The sequence below is a fragment of the Aquarana catesbeiana genome, linkage group LG02 (assembly GCF_042186555.1).
Source record: "Aquarana catesbeiana isolate 2022-GZ linkage group LG02, ASM4218655v1, whole genome shotgun sequence".
Taxonomy (NCBI): domain Eukaryota; kingdom Metazoa; phylum Chordata; class Amphibia; order Anura; family Ranidae; genus Aquarana; species Aquarana catesbeiana.
In genome coordinates this window covers 753,092,947-753,108,572 of record NC_133325.1, presented here as the reverse complement: position 1 = coordinate 753,108,572, position 15,626 = coordinate 753,092,947, and the positions used below count along the sequence as shown (strand labels likewise).

At 50.5% G+C, this 15,626-nt stretch overlaps 1 protein-coding gene across 1 annotated transcript in view; it reads right to left on the bottom strand.

The window, feature by feature from the left end:
• Positions 1–13,635, bottom strand: part of LOC141129239 (interferon alpha/beta receptor 2-like) — a 52,670-nt gene extending 39,035 nt beyond the window's left edge. The window contains exons 1-2 of the mRNA XM_073617141.1: positions 13,506–13,635; positions 6,309–6,379 (exon numbers count right to left, since the gene is read on the bottom strand). Of these exons, the coding sequence (XP_073473242.1) occupies positions 6,309–6,360 (52 nt within the window). The 5' untranslated portion in view covers positions 6,361–6,379; positions 13,506–13,635. The remainder of the gene's footprint in view (positions 1–6,308; positions 6,380–13,505) is intronic.
• Between the last annotated feature and the right edge of the window lie 1,991 nt (positions 13,636–15,626).

The window sequence follows — 15,626 nt, the reverse complement described above, 5'->3', positions numbered from 1 at the left end:
AAACATGCTTCAAATCTTTCCGGACGGACTCGAGTCCGGTCGAAAAATCCGCTCGTCTGTATGCTAGTCCGACGGACGAAAAGCCACGCTAGGGCGGCTACTGGCTATGAACTTCCTTATTTTAGAAAATGGTGAAAAAAACTGCGCTTAAAACCAAGTGCAAAAAAAATTATGAACTTATGAAAAGCAGCAAACCTCACAAAAACATCAATTGTAAATAAGCATAGGGATAAATAATAGGTTGCGCTAATCTTGATAAAACATAATAAATAATTAACAGTGAAGAAAAGTTCCTATGTTGATCATAAAATCAATATGCAAAACTTAATAATAAAGGGGGAAAAAGTCCATAGGGTAAACCATCAGTGAAGGGTTGTGAAAAAGTCCATAGAAATAAAAATTAAAAATCAATTCGGTGTTAAAACGATTCAAATTGAGTGTAATTCAAATCACCACCATGAATCATATAAAGTCCAAGTGATGAAGATAAAAATCTGTGATGACAAAGGGGGGTCCACCACCAGGTATGGAAGGGGTTACTTCTTACCAAAAGGCCATGATCCCCCACCACAGAGGATCACAGCAAGCAGGAATCTTTAAAATTAAATGGGAACTGTCAGCGATGTCCACCAGAGGTCGTCTCCTCAGCAACAACTCCAACAACCCAGGGCATCGGTACCAAAAAATAAGAGGGGCTCACATAGTGTAAAACCACTTACATTTATTAAAATAAGATAAAAGTACAGATGTACACTTACAAATAATCAATGGAATAACAGCCTTAAGTCCGGCTCCGTGGCCACCGGAGCACGGACAAACCCGTCCTACTGGAAAGCAGCTCGCTTGGGGGTGACGTCAGCGCGTCGTCTGGCTCCGCCCTACGCGTTTCGTGACATCATCACGTCTTCCACGTACGAATCCGTCGGACTTTGGTGTGATCGTGTGTAGGCAAGTCCGTTCCTTCAAAAGTCCGTCGAAAGTCCATCGGAAAGTACGGTCGAAAAGTCCGCCCGTGTGTACGCGGCATTAAGCCCCATACACACTATTCGATTTTCTGCAGATTGTTGTCTTCAGATTTACCAAAACCATGTAGTGCAAGGGCCTGCCTGATTGCATACAATTTGAAACTCCAATGCCGCGTACACACGATCGGACATTCTGACAACAAAATCCTAGGATTTTTTCCGACGGATGTTGGCTCAAACTTGTCTTGCATACACACGGTCACACAAATCTTGTCGGAAATTCCGATCGCCAAGAACGTGGTGACAAACAACACGTACGACGAGCCGAGAAAAATTAAAGGGGTTCTAAAGATAAAAATTTTTTCACCTTAATGCATTCTATGCATTAAGGTGAAAAAACTTTTGACAGTACCGCCGCCCCCAGCCCCCCCGTTTTACTTACCTGACGCCTCGAATCTTCGCTGCTCGTCCTCATTGCAGCTCAGCCTGGTCGCTGATTGGCTGCAGTGGATGGATTGAAAGCAGCGCAGCCATTGGCTCGCGCTGCTGTCAATCACATCCGATGACGCGGCGCGCCGGGGGGCGGGGCCGAGTGATACAGCGAGCGGCTATAGCCGCCGGCTGTATCACGGGAGCGCGCCCGCAAGCACTCACCACCATGCGAGGGTGCTCGCATTAAGGTGGTAAATGCTTGCGGGGAGGAGCTGAAACAGCCGCCGAGGGACCCCAGAAGAGCAGGTTCGGGGCCACTCTGTGCAGAACGAGCTGCACAGTGAAGGTAAGTATGATATGTTTGTTATTTTAAATAAAAAAAAAAATTACCTTTACAACCCCTTTAAGTTCAATAGCCATTGCGGCTCTTCTGCTTGATTCCGAGCATGCCTGGAATTTTGTGCGTCGGAATTGTGTACACACGATCAGAATTTACGACAACAAAGTTTGTTGTCAGAAAATTTGAGACCCAGCTTTCCAACATTTGTTGTCGGAAATTCCGACAGCAAATGTCCGATGGAGCCTACACACGGTCGGACTTTCCAACAACAAGCTCACATCGAACATTTGTTGTCGGAAAGTCCGACTGTGTATACGCGGCATTAAGGTTTGACCCCATATTATATGGTTTTGGTAAATCTGAACACAAAAATCTGCAGAAAATCTAATAGTGTGTATGGGACATTAGACAAATAGGTGAGATAAGATAGACAGCAGTACAGGAAAAGAGCCTTTAACCACTAGCTGACAAGCTGCTGTCATTATACTGCGGCAGGTCGGCTCTTTCCCGCAAATCGGTGTAGGTGTACGTCGGCCCTTTAAACAGCTGGCACAGGCGCGCACACGTCCACTGCATGGTGGGGGAACCAATGGCTCCTGCTGCTGTCAATCTATCCAATGAGGACAGAGACAGCGGCTGGAGCTGCTGTGCTCGTGCTCGTCACTGGAAAGATCGGGGTTCAGGTAAGAAAAATGGGGGCTCTGGGTGGGCAGCTGTAGCACAGAAGGTTTTTCATCTTAAAGAGGGAGTCCACCTAAAAAAATAAATATTAAAAGCCAGCAGCTACAAATACTGCAATGGCTGACTTTTAATAAATGGACACTTACCTGTCCAGGGTGCCCGCGATGTCGGCAGTCGAAGCCGATCAATCGCTCAGGTCTCGGCAGCTGCAGCCACCATCCTCGTGAGGGAATGAGGAAGTGAAGCGTTGCAGCTTCACTTCCCGGTTCCCTACTTCGCATGCGCGAGTCGCGCTGCGCGTCCTAACTGGTCCCCGCTACAGCGGGGGGTGCGGGAAGGGGTGTGACTCCCGTGGGAGTCTATTCCCGGAAGTAGATGCAAATACCTGTGTTAGACAGGTATTTACAAAAATAAATAAATAAAAAATAAATAAGATGTATATGCTTACCTATTTCCAGGCTGCTCCAGTCCAGTCATGTAATCTCCCCTGTGTCGGCCAGCGGTGGCTGCAGGGGAGAGGAGAGAGGGCTCCGACAATGGCTAGTAAAGCCTGGAGTGGTGACAACACCCATAGGGCTCAATGGCCCATCTGTTGTTGGTGCTCCCTCCTCTCCTCTGCAGCCATCTCTGGCTGATGCAGGGGATCATGTGGCTGGACCAGAGCAGGCTCAAAATAGGTAAGTACTCAGTGGCCACCCGTCCATTAGGGGCACAGGGGCTCCGCCCCCTTAATCCATGCATCTGGCCCCTAAACCACATGCGGGGCACCGGATGCATGGATTTCAATGTTTTTTTGTTTTTTTTAAGCACGTGAATTATGCTGCGTAAACACGGTCGGACTTTCCGGCATACTTGGTCCGGCGGAACAGAGTCTGCCGGACAATCCGCCCGTGTGTAGGCTCTGGCGGACTTTTCCGGCGGACTTTTTCCCAAAAGCCCGCCGGACCTAGATTTGAAACAAGTTTTAAATCTTTCCGTCGGATTCAGTTTCTGGCGGAAAGTCCGCTCGTCTGTGTGCTAGTCCGACGGAAAGCCCGTTCGTGTGTATGCTGGTCCAACGGACCAGATACGACGCGAGGGCAGGGTATTGCATTTCGCGCTCGCTGCAATAGGAAAAACAAATTTTCCTATTGCGGCGAGCGCGGGGCATACCAGGCCTTTAGGTCTGGTATGGATTATAAAAAACGGCGTGGGGCCCCCCTAAAATCCATACCAGACCCCGATCCGAGCACGCAGCCCGGCCGGTCAGGAATGGGGGTGGGGACGAGCGCCCCCCCCCCTCCTGAACCGTACCAGGCCGCATGCCCTCAACATGGGGGGTGGGTGCTTTGGGGAGGGGGGCGCTCTGCGGGCCCCCCCCCCAAAAGCTCCTTGTCCCCATGTTGATGAGGACAAGGGCCTCTTCCCGACAACCCTGGCCGTTGGTTGTCAGGGTCTGCGGGCGGGGGGGCTTATCGTAATCCGGGAGCCCCCTATAAGAGGGCCCCCAGATCCCGGCCCCCCACCCTATGTGAATGAGTATGGGGTACATGGTACCCCTACCCATGCACCTAGTGAAAAAGTGTCAATAATAAAACACACTACACAGGTTTTTAAAATAATTTAAACGGGGGGGGGGGGATCTTCCTCCGGCTTCGGGGGTCTTCTTCCGGCTTCGGGGGTCCCTCCGGTTCATCTTCTCCTGGCGTCCGGTTGGTTCTTCTCCGTTCTCTCCGGCCTCTTCTCCCGGTGTTCCAGTTCTTCGCCCGGCTCCTCCGCTGTCTTCAGGTAGCTCTCTTGCCAGCGGAGGTCCAGACTTCTGGGCTTCTTGTCTCTCTTCTCCAGATGATGACACGACGCTCTCTCCGGCTGGACTGCTCTCTGAGGGCTCCGTTGTGACTTATATAGGCGGAGACCCTGTCCCCTCATGATGTCACAGTCCCTGGGCATGCTGGAACTGTGATGTTTTAGGGGGCGTGGTCAACATCACCCAGTGACCACGCCCCCTAAAATGTCACAGTCCCAGCATGCCCAGAGACTATGACATCATGAGCGGGCGGGGTCTCCGCCTATATAAGTCACAACGGAGCCCTCAGGAAGCAGTCCAGCCGGAGAGAGCGTCGTGTCAACATCTGGAGAAGAGAAGACAAGAAGCCCAGAAGTCCGGACCTCCGCTGGCAAGAGAGCTACCTGAAGACAGCAGAGGAGCCGGCCGAAGAACTGGAACACCGGGAGAAGAGGCCGGAGAGAGCGGAGAAGAACCACCTGGACACCGGGAGAAGATGAACCGGAGGGACCCCCGAAGCCGGAAGAAGACCCGTGAAGCCGGAGGAAGATCCCCGGAGCTGTTTAATAAATTATTTTAAAAGCCTGTGTAGTGTGTTTTATTATTAACACTTTTTCCCTGATGTAAGGGGGCCCTCTGGGGACCCTGATGTAAGGAAGGGGCTCTCTGGGGACCCTGATGTAAGGAAGGGGTTCTCTGGGGACCCTGATGTAAGAGGGGGGGCTATCTGGGGTCCCTGATGCAAAGGCAGGCTCTCTGGGGACCCTGATGTAAGGGGGTCCCTCTGGGGACCCTGATGTAAGGAGGGGCTCTCTGGGAACCCTGATGTAAGGAGGAGCTCTCTGGGGACTCTGATGTAAGGAGGGGCTCTCTGGGGACCCTGATGTAAGGAGGAGCTCTCTGGGGACCCTAATGTAAGGAGGGGCTCTCTGGGGACCCTGATGTAAGGAAGGGGCTCTCTGGTGATCCCGAAGTAAGGGGGGGGGGGTTCTCTGGGGACCCTGATGTAAAGAAGGGGCTCTCTGGGAACCCTGATGTAAGGGGAGGCTCTCTGGGGACCCTGAAGTAAGGGGGGGGGGCTCTCTGGGGACCCTGATGTAAGGAAGGGGCTCTCTGGGGACCCTGATGTAAGAGGGGGGTTCTCTGGGGACCCTGATGTAAGGAAGGGACTCTCTGTGGACCCTGATGTAAGAGGGGGGCTCTCTGGGGACCCTGATGTAAGGAGGGGCTCTCTGGGAACCCTGATGTACAGGGGGGACTCTCTGGGGATCCTAATGTAAGTAGGGAGGCTCTCTGAGGATCCTGATGTTAGGGGAGGCTCTCTGGGGACCCTGATGTAAGGGGAGGCTCTCTGGGGACCCTGAAGTAAGGGGGGGGGGCTCTCTGGGGACCCTGATGTAAGGAAGGGGCTCTCTGGGGACCCTGATGTAAGAGGGGGGCTCTCTGGGGACCCTGATGTAAGGGGAGGCTCTCTGGGGATCCTGAAGTAAGGGGGGGCTCTCTGGGGACCCTGATGTAAGGAAGGGGCTCTCTGGGGACCCTGATGTAAGAGGGGGGCTCTCTGGGGACCCTGATGTAAGGAGGGGCTCTCTGGGAAGCCTGATGTACGGGGGGGACTCTCTGGGGATTCTAATGTAAGTAGGGAGGCTCTCTGAGGATCCTGATGTTAGGGGAGGCTCACTGGGGACCCTGATGTAAGGGGAGATGCGCACTATGTAACGATATTTTATATATGTATATATATATATATATATATATATATATATATATATATATATATATATATACAAACACACACACATTTATATTATATACATGTGTATGCCCGCCCAAGCGTATGACTTTCTTTACTTCACTGCTATGGGCTCTAGCCCGAGATCTTTTGTAGACCTAGAAACACCCCTGGTGGGGGTCCTTCATGGTTTCTTGCACCGGGGCCCTGAAGATTATAGTTACACCTCTGTACAGCTTTCTTACACCACATGTTAGTTAGCATAAGTGTTAGGAGAGGGGAGTGTCAGTGCATTAACACTAGTACACAAGTAAAAAACTGATATAATATATCAGTCTGAAATCTATCGTTAACATTAAAAAACATAACTGAAAGTGATCCCCAAACACTGACCTAGCAATGGAAGATGGCACAGCTGCAGCAGACATTGTAGATGGACCATCATTCACATCTGTAACAAAAATCTGTAAGACAAATAAAATGTGATATAAGACAAGAAATACATAAAATATGCAATAAATACAAGATGAAAATGCATATAGAAGTGCCTTCTGTAAGACATGATCCAGCCTGAACAGTCTGACGATCTGAGATTCCAGTTTTTACAATGTAGCAATAAAAGCATCTTTGTCTTTGAGTTTGGGATCAGACTTTTTTTTGGCAAGCTATCTGCAGGAATGATGTCAGGACATTAACCGCTTCCCGAACGCCCCATAGCAGCAGGGCTACAGTTAGAAACCATGGGGCCCCTTACAGGCAACCTGACACGGGGCCCCATACAGGCAACCTGACACAGGGCCCCATACAGGCAACCTGGCACGGGGCCCCATACAGGCAACCTGACACGGGGCCCCATACAGGCAACCTGACACGGGGCCCCATACTGGCAACCTGACACGGGGCCCCATACTGGCAACCTGACACGGGCCCCATACTGGCAACCTGACACAGGGGCAACCTGTCAGGGGCCCCATACAGGCAACCTGACACCGGCCCCATAAAGGCAACCTGACAGGGGGCCCCATACAGGCAACCTGACACGGGGCCCCATACAGGCAACCTGACATGGGGGCAACCTGAGACGGGGCCCCATACTGGCAACCTGACACAGGCCCCATACAGGCAACCTGACACGGGGCCCCGTACAAGCAACCTGACACGGGGGCAACCTGACACAGGCCCCGTACAGGCAACCTGACATGGGGCCCCGTACAGGCAACCTGACAGGGGGCCCAGTGCAGGCAACCTGACAGGGGGCCCCGTACAGTCAACCTGACAGGGGGCCCCGTACAGGCAACCTAACAGTATCACCTGGCACACGTTGCAGATTGTCACTTGCCACATGTTGTGGATTGTAACTTGCCACGTCACCTGCCACACGTTGCAGATTGCCTGATTGTCACTTGCCAGAGTGAAGAGAGGCAGCAGAGAGATTATGTCATCTCTCTGCTCCCCCGCCCGCCGGCTTGCTGACTGGCCAGCACCTCCACTCACCTGCCGATTGGCCCACCTGCTCACTCACCCGATGACTACTCCGCCCGCTCACTCACATGCCGACCCACACTGACTTACCCACCTGCTCTTAACCTGCCCGCTCACTCACCCGCTGACTGCCCCGCCCACTCGTTAACCTGCCCGCTCACTCACCCGCTGACTGCCCCGCCCGCTCGTTAACCTGCCCGTCACTCACCCGCTGACTGGCCCGCCCGCTCGTTAACCTGCCCGCTCACTTACCTGCTGACTGGCCCACCCGCTCGGCCGCCGGCCCATCACTAATTTCTGGGGGGGGGGGCAATGGCCCCGTTGCCCCCCCTGGCTCAGCCCCGCTGGAGTGTATAGGCTGGCGTGTTGGGTCAAAACAGCAAACTCTTCGAAATCTCCAATTACTGATGCTGTAGAGCAGGGGTCTTCAAACTATGGCCCTCCAGTTGTTCAGGAACTACAATTCTCATCATACCTAGTCATGTCTGTGAATGTCAGATTTACAATGGCTCATGGCAGTTTTGCAACAGCTGGAGGGTCGTAGTTTGAAGATCTCTGCTGTAGAGCAACCGGAAGTGACGTGAATGGAGATTTCGACGAGCTGGCCATTTTGATAGAACACCGTGATTTGGGATCCGACTTGTAAGCCCCCAAGTCACATGATATGTGAAACCCCATGTTAGTCAATGAGAGCTATCTTAATTAGCGCTACTGAAGTCGCTCCGACTTTAGAAAAGGTTCCTGTACTATTTCAAGGCGACTTCTATCCAACTTGTGCCAATTAACGGAAGTTGCCTCCAAGTCGGATCCTCATCTATATTGATGTGATTTGGATCCGACATTACAGGAAGATTACCCAGACATTCCATGAAAATTGCTTCAAAGGCACGTCAAGTCGCATCAGGTAGTACTCAAGCCGCCAGGAAGTCGTCTGGTAAAGTCGCACTGTAAGTTGTGCAACTTTCAGGTCGCGGCAATATGAACCTATGAACCCTGCAGTTTCATCATTACATTTCCCCTCCATAAAACAAACTGCAAAACAGTTTTTTTTTTAATCAACAAACGTTAAAATAAAATTAAGCTGAAAAATAAAATAAAAATACATGTTGACAGGTAGGATGACAGAAGAGACCAATAAAGTCCATCATATTTTCTATTTATGCTTTATGAGGAACACAAACTTATTATCAGATTACTAGGGCTAAAACAACTAATCGATTAATCGACAACTAATTGATTAGGAAATTAATTGATTACTATTTTCATAATCGATTAATCGGCCAGTAACATAATGGGGTTAAAAGAATTAAAATTAGCCCTTTAGAGTACAAAAAGAGCAAATAATCGCTACTGTAAATATTACTTTCACTGTTGTAAAAAAAATGAACCCCTTACAGTAGCGATTATTTGCTCTTTTTGTACTATAAAGGGCTAATTTTTTACTTTTTTTAACCCCATTATGTTACTAAACGTCTTCTATGTGGCATCTATGTGTTTTTTGGTGCTTTTTGCAGAAACCGCACTACAATTCATTTAACGTTCACATCTATGTTTTTTTCAGCTGCTGCTTAATTGGAAAGGGTCAGGGACTTTTTTCAGCACAAAAACGGTGCTTTTTTGGTTCAATATACTTCAATGGAGAAGCTGCAGAAAAGCATGTAATGCGTTTTTTGCAGCAATTTGTGTTTTTATTTATCTGCCCAACAACAAAATGGCTAAAAGGGCATATAAAAAAATGCAAAAACGCAAATCGCAGCAAAATCACGTGCGCAAAAAATCAAAACGCACAGCAAAAAGCACTGCAGAAACAGATCAAAAGCAAACTGCATAGGTGTATACCGAGCCTTATGCTGGCCACACCGATCAATTTTCAGACAAGAATATTCATATGAAAAATCTTTGTACATTCGCTGAATGAAAGAATGTTGTTTGAAATTTTCACTTGCTTTTAACATTCTGTTTTAAAATGTAATTTCTGAATGAAAACCGCATACACTGTCTGAGAATTCCTTTGACCAAGAAGTTTTCTATAATTTCTAAATTTTCCCGTCTCTGTGGTTGAAAACAAACGTCGATTTGACCCCACTAACGATTAGAAAATCGAATGAACGTTCTTAAAATGAAAATTTTTTTTTGAAGGAAGACATTGTTTCTGTATGGGAAGCATATAATATATTATGCCGCGTACACACGACCGGACTTTCCAGCAGAATAAACTCTGTCAGTTTTTTTGACGGAGTTCCGCTGAAAAAGACTTGCCTACACACGATCACACCAAAGTCCGATCGTTTAGAACGCAATGACATATGACGGGACAAGAAAAAGGAAGTTCAGTAGCCAGTAGCCAATAGCTGTCCTTGCGTTGTTTTTGGTCCGTCGGAATAGCATACAGACCAACGGTTTTCCCGATAGGAATTGATTCCGTCGGAAAGATTTGAAACATGTTCTATTTCTAGGTCTGTCAGTATTTTTGAAAGAAAAAGTTCGATGAGGCCCACACACGATCGGAATATCCGATGGCATGATACCGTCGGACCTTTTCTGACGGAAAGTCCAGTCGTGTGTACGCGGCATAACAGTTCTGTTTGAATATCTGCAAAACAGTCTTTAACTTTTTTTTTTAAATAAAAAAATTTGAACTCTGAGTCTGATGATATTTACCAGATTCAACCTCTAACAGTATATACAGTATATATCTCTTCTGTCCGTTATTCTGAAGTGGATTGACCACTTCAGCCCCAGAAGGATTTACCGCCTTTCTGACCAGAGCACTTTTTGCGATTCGGCACTGCACCCTTTTAACTGACAATTGCGCGGTTTGACGTCCTTTTTTTCCCACAAATAGAGCTTTCTTTTGGTGGTATTTGATCACCTCTGCGGTTTTTATTTTTTGCGCTATAAACAAAAAAAGAGCAACAATTTTGAAAAAAAACAAACAATATTTTTTACTTTTTGCTATAATAAATATCCCCCAAAAATATATAACAAACTATTTTTTTCCTCAGTTTAGGCCGATATGTATTCTTCTGCATATTTTTGGTAAAAAAAAAATCGCAATAAGCGTATATTGATTGGTTTGAGCAAAAATTATAGCGCTTTTAAAATAGGGGATAGTTTTATGGCATTTTTATTACTAATTTTTTTAGTAGTAATGGCGGCGATCTGCGATTTTTATCAGGACTGCGACATTATGGTGGACACATCGGACACGTTTGACACCATTTTGGGACCATTGTCACTTATACAGCGATCAGTGCTATAAAATTGCTCTGATTACTGTGTAAATGACACTGGCAGGGAAGGGGTTAAACACTAGGGGGCGATCAAGGGGTTAAGTGTGTCCTAGGGAGTTATTCTAACTGTGGGAGGGATGGGCTACTACTCACATGAAAGCGATCACCCCTCCCGATGACAGGGAGCAGTGATCTCTGTCATGTCACTAGGCAGAATGGGGAAATGCCTTGTTTACATAGGCATCTCCCCGTTCTTCCGCTCCGTGACATGATCGCGGGCACCTGGCGGACATAGAGTCCGCGGGACCCGCAGTCACGGAGCACGCGGCGAGCGAGCGCGCCCCCAATGCCGCATCTTAAAGCGGGCGTACCTGTACGCACTTTTGCCCACCCGTGCCATTCTGCTGATGTATATCGGCGTGCGAAGGGGAAGGGGCTATAGATTTTACTCCCTAACCATACAGTCGGTTATTTATATTTACTACTGCATGTAGAGATATTTAAGAATAAATTGCCTTTTTTTTTAAACTTTACATATTAACTAAATTATACACCACACTTTTTTTTAAGGTTATTAAGCAATTAATAGAAACAATAATCGGCCAACTAATCGATTCTGAAAATAATCGTTAGTTGCAGCCCTACAGATGACAGATGACGCAGTGCCTGCACCGACACTAGGGTGCCCACGTGTCCCGGATTGCCCGGGATTGTCCCTTATTTCAGATTTTCGTTCGTGTCCCGGGCAGCTTCATTCCGGGACAATACAGTGTCCCGGAATGGAAAAAAAAACACACCGCCAGCACCAGTCCGACTCCGCCACCCTTATAATCATAAACTGTGTAACAGTAAAACACACACATCATCATATGCTTAACAGTTAACTGGTTGCTAGGCTAGGGCCGCCCGCCCCGCGTCTAGCAACCAGTGACGTCAGCGGACAACGTCACGTGGGCAGTCAGGCACATTGTGGGCACTGGGCAGTGACCTACGGCTACAGCTGAGCAGCGCGCCTCTGTCCTCCGCTCCGAGAGATAGAGAGAGCAGCTGCCAGCCTGGCCCAGGCAGCCAGCCACACTTACTAGCCTGTGGGTCTGTGCCCAGTCAGTGCCAGTCCCGGGGCCGCCGACTATCCAGCAGCCGGTGCAGCAGAGAGCAGCAGCACATTGCCAGCAGCGCAACCCGACTCCGAGCTGCCCGACTTCAACTTCTCCAGTCCAGTCTCCGACTCCTCCCTCCCTCCCGCCCACGAAGTCCCTGAGTTTGCCGCCTGCCGCCGCCAGACAAACTTCCAGGTTAGTGTAACTTTACACTTACAGTGAGCAGTGCACACTCCCCCTCCGTTCTGCTGCTGTCCCCCCCACCCCCCTCCATTCTGCTGCTGCCCCCCCCCACCCCCCTCCATTCTGCTGCTGTCCCCCCCACCCCCCTCCATTCTGCTGCTGTCCCCCCACACTCCCCCTCCGTTCTGCTGCTGTCCCCCCCACCCCCCTCCATTCTGCTGCTGTCCCCCCACACTCCCCCTCCGTTCTGCTGCTGCCCCCCCCACCCCCCTCCATTCTGCTGCTGTCCCCTCCACCCCCCTCCATTCTGCTGCTGTCCCCCACACTCCCCCTCAGATCTGCTGCTGTCCCCCACACTCCCCCTCCATTCTGCTGCTGTCCCCCCACACTCCCCCTCAGTTCTGCTGCTGTTGTCCCCCACACTCCCCCTCAGATCTGCTGCTGTCCCCCACACTCCCCCTCCATTCTGCTGCTGTCCCCCACACTCCCCTCCATTCTGCTGCTGTCCCCCCACACTCCCCCTCAGTTCTGCTGCTGTTGTCCCCCACACCCCCCCTCAGATCTGCTGCTGTCCCCCACACTCCCCCTCCATTCTGCTGCTGTCCCCCACACTCCCCCTCCATTCTGCTGCTGTCCCCCACACTCCCCCTCCATTCTGCTGCTGTCCCCCACACTCCACCTCCATTCTGCTGCTGTCCCCCACACTCCCCCTCCATTCTGCTGCTGTCCCCCCCACCCCCCTCCATTCTGCTGCTGTCCCCCACACTCCCCTCCATTCTTCTGCTGTCCCCCCCACCCCCATCCACTCTGCTGCTGTCCCCCCACACTCCCCCTCAGTTCTGCTGCTGTTGTCCCCCACACCCCCCCTCAGATCTGCTGCTGTCCCCCACACTCCCCTCCATTCTGCTGCTGTCCCCCACACTCCCCTCCATTCTGCTGCTGTCCCCCACACTCCCCCTCCATTCTGCTGCTGTCCCCCCCACCCCCCTCCATTCTGCTGCTGTCCCCCACACTCCCCTCCATTCTTCTGCTGTCCCCCCCACCCCCATCCACTCTGCTGCTGTCCCCCACACTCCCCCTCCGTTCTGCTGCTGTCCCCCACCCCCTCTGTTCTGCTGCTTTCCCCTCACCCCCCTCAGTTCTGCTGCTGTCCCCCACCCCCCTCCATTCTGCTGCTGTCCCCCTCCGTTCAGCTGCTGTCCCCCTCCGTTCTTCCTCCATGTCCACCTTCGTTCTGCTGCTGTCCCCCTCCGTTATGCTGCTGTTCCCCCCCCCCGTCCTGCTGTAGCCCCCCATTCTTCCTCCGTGTCCCCCTCTGTTCTGCTGCTGTCCCTCTCCATTCTGGTGTCCCCCTCCGTTCTCCCTCCATGTCCCCCTTCGTCTTGCTGCTGTCCCCCTCTGTCCTGATGTTGTCCCCCTCTGTCCTGCTCTCCCCCTCCATTCTTCCGGGGGGGGGGGGGGGGGGGGGGGGGCGCGGGGGGCGGGGTGTCCCTGAATGGCAGTTTGGAAATGTGGTCACCCTAACCGACACGTATTGGCTGATTAGTGAAAGCTGATTCCTGCACTATACACAGACATACACTGACACTCACCTGCCTGCAATCTCTGCTCGTCTCTCGCTGTACATACAGCTTTGCTTTCTTTGAAGCGATGAGAATGTCACAATACGGTTCCGCCTCCGTCGTCTCAGCACACTGCCCATTGGATGAGCAGGCAAGTGAACTGCACCTGGAAATATGGAATGTGGTCACTATTACAACACTTGTCAATCATAGGTGGCTGTGAACTGGGCACAATATTTCTGAATAGCAGAAGTTTCCAGCTTGTGGCTTCCTGGCTGTAACACGCCAAGTGGTTTTAAAAGAATTTACAAAGCTATTAGCAGAGTGAAAAGTAAATTAGTTCTGTGTGAATGGGGCAGAAAACAAATATAAAATAGACTATATATCCTCCTGTGCTGCTCAAAATGTAAATCATTGATTTTAAATGGGAAATACTGCATTTCACCACTAGATGGAGTTAAAGTAGAATTCCAGGATAAACCTAGCTAGTCCTAAAACTGTTCCCTCCTTACACCTATGCTCAGGGGCAAAATGGGGCAGCTGCCCCGGGCCCAGTCATTGTTGTGGGGCCCAAAGCAGCTGCCCCTAGAGCCTGCGCTATCTCCTGAGAGATAGCCAATTGATAAATGGATCTGGCTATCACTCAGGAGATGAGGGCGGAATTAAATGTTGGGGGCACTGGGCATTGGTTGGGTGTTATGTCTGCAGCCTGTGAGGTATTTGGCCAGCTCGGTGAAGTGAACCTTGTCCGGAGAAAGTGTCTGTCAGTCACACTGACTCCTCTCCCTCAGCATGTCCAACAAGCAGCAGACCATTGGCCCGCTGAAGAACTTCTTTTCCGAAGGGTTTAGCGAGGTGTGCCCGGTGTTCGCCTGACATTCTCTGTGCACTATCAAGGGGAAACCGCTGGTTGGGGGGAGGGGCAATGCAGGGGTCTGTGGAGGGAGCGGGTCCTGTGTACTGATGGGGGCAGTATGGGGAAGGGGGTCCTGTGTAAAAATGGGGAGTAATATGGGGGGAGGTGGCTGTGTAATGATGTGGGAGGGGAGCCCTATGTAATGATGGGGGTAATATGTGAGAGGGGGGACTTGTGTAATAATAGGTAGTAAGGTGTGAGGGGTCCTGTGTAATGATGGGGGAGGGGGTCTTGTGTAATGATGGGGGGACCCAAAATATGTTTGCCCAGGGTCCAATCAATATTAAAGACGGCGCTGCCTATGCTGACTAACCTGTGTAAGAAAGGTGTATATATGTATCTATTTTCAGGCCGCTACGGTCTGGTCACCTGACAGAGGCATAACTAGAAACTTCAGTGCCCCGGTGCAAGAAATCATAAAGGCCCCCCCGAAAAAAGCATGATTTTGATACTATATTTCTTTCCACTGTACAACAAAGTAAAACATGTCTGTTCCTGATTTCAACTGGAGGGGGGTGGTAGCAGTGGTACTTGAGGGAGGGTGGTAGCGGTGGTACTCGAGGGAGGTTGGTAGAGGTGGTACTTGAGGGGGGGTGGTAGCGGTGGTACTTGAGGGGGGGTGGTAGCGGTGGTACTTGAGGGAGGGTGGTAGCGGTGGTACTCGAGGGAGGGTGGTAGCGGTGGTACTTGAGGGAGGGTGGTAGCGGTGGTACTCGAGGGAGGGTGGTAGCGGTGGTACTTGAGGGAGGGTGGTAGCGGTGGTACTCGAGGGAGGGTGGTAGCGGTGGTACTCGAGGGAGGGTGGTAGCGGTGGTACTCGAGGGAGGGTGGTAGCGGTGGTACTCGAGGGAGGGTGGTAGCGGTGGTACTCGAGGGAGGGTGGTAGCGGTGGTACTTGAGGGGGGGTGGTAGCGTTGGTACTGGAACAAATGATCATACTTTTTTGGTGTTTTTTTGCTTGCTAGTCTCATATCGAATACCAATAGGTTACTAAAGTTATGAAAATTCTCGTATGACAGAATACAACTTCGAAAGTGATCTAATGGGTTATTGTATTGTAATGTATTCTTTCATTTATGATGGTCTTGGACTTACACTTTTTTTTTTTACAAATCCTGTACTGATTAAACCAGTGGTCTCCAAACTGCTGCCCTTTGCTTGCTTTTATCCGGCCCCTGGGGCACTATTTCATCCACTGATACTAACAATGGGGCATAATTTCCCCTGCTGACATA